Consider the following 11,021-nt stretch of genomic DNA (forward strand, 5'->3'; position numbering starts at 1 on the left):
GGACTGGCTTGTGCGGGTGGCACATAAAAGACACCATTTCGAGCGTGGCCGTTGCCAGTATCGCCTGACTGGCCTTTGTGCAGGTGACACGTAAAAGCACCTACTACACTCTCTGAGTGGTTGGCATTAGGAAGGGCATCCAGCTGTAGAAACTCTGCCAAATTTAGATTGGAGCCTGGTGTTGCCATCCGGTTTCACCAGTCCTCAGTCAAGTCGTCCAACCCATGCTAGCATGGAAAGCGGACGTTAAACGATGATGATGATGATGATGATGATATATATATTTATTATTGCAAGTATATAAATACCTCTTAAAGCGATGTTAGTATCCCAGTTGCCAGGTTTTATCCTGTGTATCAGTGAAATACTAAAAAGATGTTAGCTTCTCATCAGTGCAAATGGATATATTATCATTTATGTATAAGAAAAGAAAATGGGAAACTCAACAGATTAGACATCAATTTATTAACACAAATCCAATTTCGAATAATCTCTTTTCTTGTATTCTTTTACTTGTTTCAGACATTTGACTGTGGCCATGCTGGAGCACTGCCTTTAGTCGAGTAAATCGATCTCAGGACTTATTCTTTGTAAGCCTAGTACTTATTCTGTCAGGCTCTTTTACTGAACCACTAAGTTACAGGGATGTAAACACACTAGCATCGGTTGTCAAGTGATGTTGGGGGGACAAACACAGACACACAAACATAGACACACACATATATATATATGACGGGCTTCTCTTAGTTTCTGTCTATCAAATCCACTTACAAGGCTTTGGTCAGCCAAAGGCTATAGTAGAAGACACTTGCCCAAGGTGCCACGCAGTGGGACTGAACCCAGAACCATGTGGTTGGTAAGCAAGCTACTTTACCACACAGCCACTCCTTAGCCCATTATATATATATATAACTTTTTCCTTTTACTCGCTTCAGCCATTCAACTGTCACCATGCTTAGGAGGGTTTCAGTTGAACGAAGCCTGGTATTTACTTTTTATTGGTCTCTTATACCAAACTACTAAATTATAAGATTACCAGTTCTGGTTGTCAAGGGTAGCAGACACACACATTTAGTCAATGGGCTTCTTTCAACTTCTGTCTAATGAATCTACTTAAAAGGCTTTGGTTGGCCTGGGGTTATAATATAAGACATCCTACGTACCATGCAGTGAATCTGAACCCACAACCATGTGGTTGGAAGCAAAGTAATAATCACACACACACACACATATATATATATATAAAATATACATATAATCAGCATACATACGTGTGTGTGTGTGTGTGTGTGTGTGTGTGTGTATGTATGCGTGTGTGTACGGATGTAAGCATATTCCATCAACCATTAGTCAGCGATTCCGCGATGATGGAAGGTTAATGTTCTTTCCCTATTTCTGATGATGCCGACTAAGAGTGCAAATATATATTAGCTGGTGGTAGCGGTAGTGTAGGTGGGTTTAGGCGGCGACGGCATGCCTGATTTGCAGGTTGTTTCTCGCATATGAGGAAAATCCTTTTGTTCATGAGCACGCGCACAATATAATACATATATATACATATACTAAATTTTTACATCAATAACCAGGGGTAATGAGTCAGTTACAATACTCCAGCAATACGGCTACTAGTAACATCATTAGCATCATAAACATCACCACTACTACCACCGCTAACATCATCATCGTCGTCGTCACTTCATCCGTAACCATTATGACAACCACGACTGTGACTATCATCACTGCACCCAGCACCGCTATTCATCATCCCACAGCCATCGTCATAATTACGATTGATCCTTGCAGTGAATGAATAACCGTAGCACCCACCCTTAACGATTTCCACGGCTCTTGCATCATTATTTAGTAATAAAACCCATTATATATCTGACTACCTTTTGACAAACCAATGGAGATCACAGAGTGGAATTTAATCCAACGAAGCAAAGGTGTAGCCATGTATTTAGGGGCTGGAGATTCAGACAGGGTGTTATAGCTGCAATATAATAACTCTGACTTACTCTTTTTTTCTCCCCTTCCGTTTTTTACAAGCAAAATATGTAAGCTAACCAAGGCTTAGTCAAGCAAATACACTAATTTGAATGAATAATAATGGTAATTTCTCTTGTAATATTATTATTTCATTTGCCACACAGCAAAAGAACAAGACAAAATTCTAATTGATGCAAGCAAAATGACGACTTACAGGGTGTGGTAAATGTATATAACCATAAAATAAAAAAAATTATAACCACACACACACACACACACACACACATACATATATATATATATATATACGGATGCATGCACTCACAAAAAAAAAAGTAACTAAAAATAATAATTTTCGATCCAGATGATTTATTCCTTGTTATCTTTATGCATTCCTACTTTAGGGAAAGGCGAATGTACCGAGTTTTTTTCTCTGAGGTTATGAAAGAGAGAGAGAGAGAGAGAAGGTGGGAAGAGAGAGAGAGAGAGAGAGGATTTCCCTGATGTGAAGGTTGGAGGAAGTGGGGAAAAGTAATATCTGCATTATAAGAAGTCCACCACAGAATTACATGAAAAACAAATAATTAACAGAACATATATGTGTGTGTGTGTGTGTGTGTATATATATATATATATATATATATAATTCTGAAAAAAGCAGTGAAGAAAGATAAAAGACAAAGAAGAGAGAAAGAAATTTCAGACAAAAAAAAAAGGGGAGGGGGAAATGCAAAATATGTAATAGTAGTGAAGAGTGCGGGGTAGCCACGGAACCCACCCAAACGTTAAGTAATTAGTTAGCCGTGTGTGTGTGTGTGTGTGTGTGCGCGCGCTTAATTACCGGATAGTGTGTGTACTGCTTATCAGTTCTTTATCAACTCTCCATTTAGTGATGGGGGCGCAATCAAATGACAATAGGATTGCTATCGCTGTTAAGCTTGTCATCGTCATATGATGACTATTACAGTTGATATATTCATGTACTTTATAATTAAACCACATAATGCACCGAATCTATAAACATGTTATGTGTGTGTGCGTGTTAGTCACATGTACAAGGAATTTTATACGTATAAAATAAAGTATAGCATTTTATAAAACAGCAATCAAGAAGTTATGAGTAATCAGAGAGAGAGAGGGGGGAGAGAGAGAGAAAGACAGAGACGGACAGACAGACAAAAAATGTGCGAGTATGTGACAAGAGACATTATTATGAAAGGAGTGATAATAGAGCAGAAATATACCAACAATAAACACTTAGGATTTTTGTTTTAAAACCATCAGCTGGGACCCTCCCACTTTACACACAGATATTTTCCCACACATCATATATATATATATATATATACACACACACACACAATATATATACATACATATATTTCTTCGCACACATATATGCACATGGATACACATAATAGTGTGTATATATCTATGTATACACATATAACAGTACACACAAACATACACACACGATCAAATATTACATGTTCACATATATTCACGCATACACACATAATATGCATATTTTTCTCATACACGTATATGTCTATACAAATACATAAACGACAGACATATAACTAAATATATATTTATACACACATACAAATATACACTGACAGACATACAAATTATATATACATATCAGAGACACATTGATCATTTTTAGAGAGAAGGCCGACAGCTGAATTAGATCTGGGCTTCCCCGGAATCTTTGCGAATCATCGCTGTGTCAAAAATGTCGATCAAAACCTTGAAATTGAGACAAAAAAAAAATGATTAAAGAAATAGAAAAATTTCCAAAGCTAACGATTTAAGGAAACCACGAAGAGAAATAAAAACTTGATCGATTAGTTAACGAAATAATAGAGAATGGAGTCTTTGCGTGCATTTGGAACAAGTTTAGTGAGAAACAGAAATTCGTGGGAGGGTGGGGAATAAATAAAAAGAAAAAAACTACTAAACGTGTGTTTATTTCGATTTACACATACATTTGTGCGAATACAGACAAATACGATCAAGGAGATATACATAAATCACACAAATATGTATATAGTATATAGGCCTATACATATTTGTATGTATACATTATATATACATGTGTATATATAATACGAATACAATACGTGTGTGTGTGTGTGTGTGTATATATATATATATATATTCACACACACGTACATCATAGCTCTAGGTGTTTCGAGAAAAAAAATGACAAAGTGATGTACGAAAGAAAACTGAAAAAAACATATACAAAAAGAAAACGAAAACAAACAAAAAAGACATCGTAAAATAAGAGAAGAGAAGATGGGTCAACTTACCGATTCCGGGCTGTTACTGGGGCTCGGAGAACGCTGAATGGTCACCAAAGCCATCACAGATGGCCAGAGATGATCTCCAAGACACTTTCGGTTCTAAGATAGACCGATAACTCAATTACAGTAGAGTAATTATTACCAATAGATGTTGCTATAACAAATATATATGTATATATATGTATGTATATAAAATATAGAAATATGTGTTTGTGTGGTGTATATAATAATAATATAAATTCCAATGATATTTCTTTCCTGCCGACTACGTCCTCGCCCTTTTCTTTTTTTCTTATATCTGAAATCGTTTAGAATTTTCCGAAGTATTTTTTTATCCACTGTACTCCTTTCTCACCTTCCACGGTTTGTCGAAGGTTTCTTAGGTCCAAGGAAACATTTCATCTGTCTGTTGTAGAAAAGTAGACAATCTGATGCCCGTTGGCAGCATTCTCTGACAGTATATATATTTTTTGATGAAGTTATAGATTCACGTTGGTCTTTTTATTCTGTGTTATCTTCTTTTAGATATGTATGTATCTCGATAACCGGCTTAGAGGGAAAACAAAGAGAGAGAAAGAGAAAAATGGAAGATATGATTTTTTTAAAAGCAGAATTCTAACCTATCCTGCTATTCAGGGCCTCACAGAACCATAACAAACACTGCGACCGCCACCTTAACCAGCGCAGTAGCGGTAACATAAAAAGCAACAACACCGTGTGAAGGTTAGTTGACGACTGGCTTTAACTGCAGTTTTGTACGATTCTGCAGGAGGCCCGGAAGAAAAAGTAATAGCAGGAGTAGACCGTATAATTGAAGTGGGAGGGACGTTGGTAACCTGCAGAACAGTTAATAAACACGCCTTAACTTGGACAGTCTTCAGGTTTAATCAGGTGATAGATAAATATTATTAAATGTGTGGGTTTTTTAAATTCAAAATATAATATATGTATGTATATATGTTCTGAAATGAATGAAATATTTTGTAATATATTTGTGAAGATAGGCGATTGCTTAGCTTAATGATTTAAGTACTGTTCAGGAGAAGACCTTTAAAATATGTAAAGGGAGAACATGGTTGGAGTAGTAAGTGTAAAACTTGCTTAAGCCTCTGAACAGAACTGCATCATAAGATGTGTTTATATATATTAGAGATTTTCTTCGCATTATATAATAATAATAATAATAATATTTAACTACATCACTGCTTGGTACCGGTGACTTTACTGAAAAATCTAATCAACTTTTTTGTTATTAGTAAATACCGTTCTTTTTTTATTAGATTACAAGAAAATGTTAAAACATTAGTTGTCCAAACTATCTATGTTTTTTTGTTAAACTCAACGATTGCTTTAAACTTGTTCATGCTTCCGTATTGTAATAAATTACCTAAGACTTCTGCATTTAAGTCAATATTTATTCATGGACATGCGCTAAAACCCGGAAGTCATTTGGTTTCGTCCTTTTATGTCCTGAGTTCGAATCCCACTGCAGTCATCTTTCCCTGCCTTCCATTTTTCCGTAAATATAGTCACAATTTTGACTAGAAAAAAATAACTGGAAAAAATGTGACGTTTCATTTAAATACTATAAATTGTACTTGATATTATAAAACAAATAATATCTTAAGTTTAATGGCCTTACACTTGTGAAAGAAAATCGTTTTATGTATTAGCTTTAATAATAACGAAGCAAAGGATAATGCTAATTATCATTTATTGAAATTTTTCCGTGAATTTTTTTCCGGGTGCGATAAAATATAATTACCGGCTGGGAAACCAGAGTTGAATCATCCACTATTAAACTCCTAAGAAAATTAATTTTGTACTTGAAAGAAGCCTCTGTATACGTATGTGTAAGATCCTCTCTCTTCTGAGCAAACAATTATACAAAAGTCATGGGAACACAGAAGTCAGCTTGTAAATCATGGGGCCATTAACAGCTTTAATAATTTTTTTTTTAATTTTCGTCAGCTGCACGCACTCTTAAAACAAAACATTGATTCCTGTGCTCTGCGTCCTGGCTCCCCTAAGAAAGAATCTGTGGACAAACTGCTATCTCTCTCTAAATGTATCGCTTCCTGATTAGTCTGTGAAAACACCGCGTTGTATGATCGAACCTGGGACATCACTATGACGAAGTGAACTTCTTAACTATACAGGCATTATATGGCCAGATTTATTGAATACACATATGTATCCGCAATTCATACATCTCTGTTTCAGTACTTCAGTGAATGGGCGGATATGTGAGTAAAATCCACACCTGTTACTCGTTGCTTTTCTTTTTTTTCTTTTTCGGAAGTAAACTATGAAGTGCTTGCTCTCTCTCAGTAGGACTAACACGTGTAAGCACTTCCAACGTAGTTGCAGTTACCGGCGGAAACTAGTCGAATTGTTCTCAGGTTCGTTCTGCCGAGAGACTTCTGAGAATTAACCAGTTTCTGTTTACACAGCGAAACTGAATGCGTGTTTATGAAACACGACTGTAATTTGTCCACACACTGCCGCCTATGATTATATCTGCCATAATTTACCCTTCCTTAAAATAGCTAAATTTATACGATATTGAAGTATTCGTTAGGTAACCAATCATGCATGGGTACCTTTTTTCGAGAAGCAGGTCACATGAGATATGGATCATCATGGGGTGAGCCGCACTACTAGAAGTATTCAAGGTAATTTTTCATTAGGCGTGCCATTCAGAAAGTCCCGCGGGTCACCAGTGATGACTGCGGTATATTGTCACTTTACCTGTCAGAAATAGAATCCAAACTTTCTTGAAATCACATCCTATCATCTTAAAATTTTTTTTTAAGTGGTATGTAGGAGTGGGTGTAATTCATCTACCTCGCGAGTCCGCTCGTAAGGTAGATGATCCTTCCCAGCCGGGATATGTCCGTGAGAACCCCACATGCCTAACCTCTGGCCACAGCCTAACGACAAATTCTCTGAACTCGTGAGCAACAGTCCCAAAGCAAAAAAAAAAAAAAATGCTAATCGTCCTCCCGCTCTCATGTTCTCCCTCACTCTTCTTCCGGCAAAGTCCCTCGGTCGTTCGCGTGACATCACTAACCCTATACTTCCGGCCCACCTCAGCCCCACACGCACCTCCACCCCCGGATTTCAAAGAACATCTCATCATCTCACTCCATGTCAAAAATCTGCCATCCACCAGAGCAGACGTCTCACCCGCTGTGACCACCGCAGAGATGGAGTGCTGATCGCATCCTCTTCTCCTCCTCCGTCGTCCGACAAATCGATGATCCTGCGGACATCTAAGGATGAAGTGGTACTCCATCCGCAGACACGTTTTGAGAATTAACTACCGTTACTATTCCTTTTCCCCCGTTGAAACGTGCGGCGCGCATTTGGAGCTTGACCCACACATTATCCCTCATCTGAACGAAGGCAGAATCTCTCTTTTCCACAGGTCGCTGTGATACCGTACACAGATGGCACCATTCAAATCTGCATATCGCCCTGTGTGGAACCGACTCCTCAGTCTGTCCTTACCGGAGTGACATATTATATCAAAATACTACCTCAATTGGTGAGATCTGTTTCCTCTCAGCCTTGATCGTGCGACGGTGTCTCTCCAAGATCCCATTTCCATTCAGCCTATACTCTGTTCTGGAGAAGCGGTACACGTTCCACTTATCAAGCATTTTCTCCAGCGCTTCCGAGTGAAATGCAGTGCAGTTGTCCATCACCAATTCATCCACAAGACCACGCTCCAGGAATATCTCGTGCAGGATTCATGCAACTTCGTCTGCAGTCCTCAACTTGATTTCCTTCCATATCGCCATCCACCCGGTCCATAATTAACCATCGAAAGATACTTCCCCTGCTGGTAGTGCGTCACATCCAGTACCAATCCTTTCCAGTTGTGTTCCACTGGATTGTTTCCCGTCTCGTGAGCATGCAGAGTTAGGGTCGATGGATTGATACCTGTCACAACTACCAGCTACTTTCTGAATGCTCTGTCTAGTAACTTCGGAGTCAACTTTCCTGGCTAGATACAGGATCTTATCCGCTCCTATATGATGTATGATATGCAGCTAAGCCCCACTCCGAATCCTTTGGCACTGCCAACCAGGCTTCTTTCACCCTAGTTGGGATGTCTGCCTTATTCCTTTCGAAGGGCACATAGACCTTACTCAGTTTCAAACCGAATTCTGCAGCTAGCTCTCCCAGAATCCCCAGACAGCGCTTTATTAACATTTCTGCCGCCTTTTTCATTCGTACTCTCCTCTCAATGGTGATCACTGATCCCACTCATCCAAGCACAGTGGCCGAATCGGTTCGAATCTCGATAGTACACCGCTGTTCTCAGAGCCAGATTCACTCCCTTCGTCCAATTCATCCACGTTGATGTTATTACAATCATCCGTTTTCCTGATCCAGGCTCTATTTCCAGACGATCCCCCTCACTAGACTGCTAGCATAGCACCATATGCTCTCCAATTTGGGCACATACCAGCTTCTCTTACTGGGTCTTCCGTTCTTATCCTCTCTAGGATCTCTCGCATCTTCTTTCCCACTTTGTTTCCCCAGCTCGCCCTGCCTACTCGTCTCTCGACGTAGCTACACGCTGTTCGAAGCCATTCTGCAATTGGATAGGGACCCACCAGTCTCTCACACATTGAGAACTGTTCTCACCTATTCACACTGGTGCTCAGTTCCGGAATCTCCTCCCCGAAATACCAGTACACCTACCTTGTCTCCTTGCACATTGAGCCTAGTGCAGCTCTTCCTGCCATCATCTCCGGTGGTTTTTGTAGTTAGTCCGAACTTCTTTAGATGACCTATAACTTCTGTTACTGGCATCACGGTCTCGTCTCCTAAGATGTCGTTAATATTAGAATTAATATCCTTGTTTACCTTGTCCACCTTTCCCAGAATAGACTTGAGTACTGTTGCCATGATCTTTGATGCTGAATTCAGCCCAAAACCCAGCCTAGTCAAAGAGTATGTCGAACCCTTATGCTTTACCAGTTGATACATCAATAATTTCTCAGCCACGTGTAGCTGCAGATATACAGACTTCAAATTGACGATTGTGGAAGCCCTTGTCATCTGCCTCCACTCTCGCATTGTTTCCCTGCAGAAAGTCCAGTACTGGCCTGAACTTGTTTTTCATTGGCTACACTACTGCCATTCACGGCAGCACTCCGCTCTTTACTTTCTCCATCCAAGGGATTAAAATACCTCCATCAATCCCATCTCTCCACCTCTTCCTCGAACTTGCACACCTCTTTTCAGAGTATGCTGATAACAGCTTACCCTATTCCACAAAGTTCCTTTCCAGTACCACTCAACCGTCCACCGCTGACCGCCGAAAACAACCTGAAAATCTTTGTTCATGATGGTGTATGGAACACAGTTCTTCAGGGCTTTCCCCTGTTGCACACTCACAGCACATGGCGATCCTGCACCACCAAAAGTAACTCTTAGGCGGTCGATCGTTTCCATGCCAATTACGACATCAACTTCATCCACTACATGGTCGATCACAATTGCTCGCAGCCTTATTTTTGTTCCCCGCACAACCATCTCTATTTTCCTGTTACCTCTACATCTAATTTTGCTGCCATCAACAACCCTTACACTACTCATCTCGTTCCACGTTTTAGCCACCTTTGTGGGCACTAAGGTCATTGTGCAGTCCGTATCCACTTCCTCCCAACTAGGACCCCCACTATAGGCAGCGACTGTACAAGCGCCTCTACATGCATGCAGGAGTAGCTAGCGAGGCAGTAGCTTCCTTTTGATCGGTTCCCCGGCTGCAGTTGTAGGCCACATGTCCCGCCCACTTGTACCGATAACAAATTGGTTTAGGCTTCGGCTCTCTGTTGTACCTCGCCATGTGCAGACCCTGACACCTAAAATACTGGTCTTTAAACGCTTGCGACCGTTCTACAGAGGCTCTTCTCTCTTCGTTATTCATCGATCACTGCAGGCTTCCTTAATTGCCACTGCCACTGCGTTTCACCCAGCGTTTTGTGTCGACACACGGGCTTGAGGGATGAATTCGCTCGTGGATATCATTTCGCTGCTCGACAGATGTTGCAGCTGCTCTGATATCTCGTCAGGAAAACCAGCCACGAACGCCAGCTTTTTCCAGGCTGTGCCCCATAAATCCAGAATGTGGCCAACCTTCGAATTTCTGTTACACACACGACTACCAACACTCCCGTCCACCTCGCCTTTCCTAGTTTAGCAAACGCAGCGTACGAACCTTCTGTGAACGCTTCCTGTAAGTGCCGTTCGATCTTCTCCACGTTTAGTTGGTCTGTTTCGTTCATTTCGAGGTCACATTTTACTGACCAGTTTTCGCTGTTTTTTCAGCTTCTACAGTTTAAAGTACGTTTTTCAATGCATATATATATATATATATTACATTTGTAGTAACACGCGCGTGTGTGTGTATACTTTTATATCCATAAACCTCTTTAAGAAAGTTAAACCTCCTTATACCTTCTTCTACTCTACTACCTTTCGTTGTCCTTAATTTCATTCTCTTGTTTTGTTTTATTTTATTTTTCATCTCTTTTGTCTTCCTCAACAAACAGCATTATCCTGTTTTCTTAATGTTCCTACTATATTCTTACTATTTCTCTAATCATGTTGCCAGAGATACACTGACACTTTACACACACACACGCACACACTGTGTGTGTGTAAGAGAGAGAGAGAGAGAGAGAGAGAGAGAGAGAGAGA

The 11,021-nt window shown here is 39.9% G+C and overlaps 1 protein-coding gene across 2 annotated transcripts in view; it reads right to left on the bottom strand.

Annotated features, from left to right (window-relative positions):
- The window catches only part of LOC106871258 (serine-rich adhesin for platelets), a 179,279-nt gene extending 174,069 nt beyond the window's left edge, over positions 1-5,210 (bottom strand). Inside the window, exon 1 of one of the 2 annotated variants that reach the window (XM_052976698.1) lies at positions 4,308-5,210. In XM_052976698.1, coding sequence (XP_052832658.1) covers positions 4,308-4,361 — 54 coding nt within the window. In that variant the 5' untranslated portion in view covers positions 4,362-5,210. The remainder of the gene's footprint in view (positions 1-4,307) is intronic. The other variant, XM_052976699.1, reaches the window with a different exon arrangement.
- Positions 5,211-11,021: the final 5,811 nt, after the last annotated feature.

This window comes from Octopus bimaculoides, chromosome 25, assembly GCF_001194135.2.
Source record: "Octopus bimaculoides isolate UCB-OBI-ISO-001 chromosome 25, ASM119413v2, whole genome shotgun sequence".
Classification (NCBI taxonomy): Eukaryota; Metazoa; Mollusca; class Cephalopoda; order Octopoda; family Octopodidae; genus Octopus; species Octopus bimaculoides.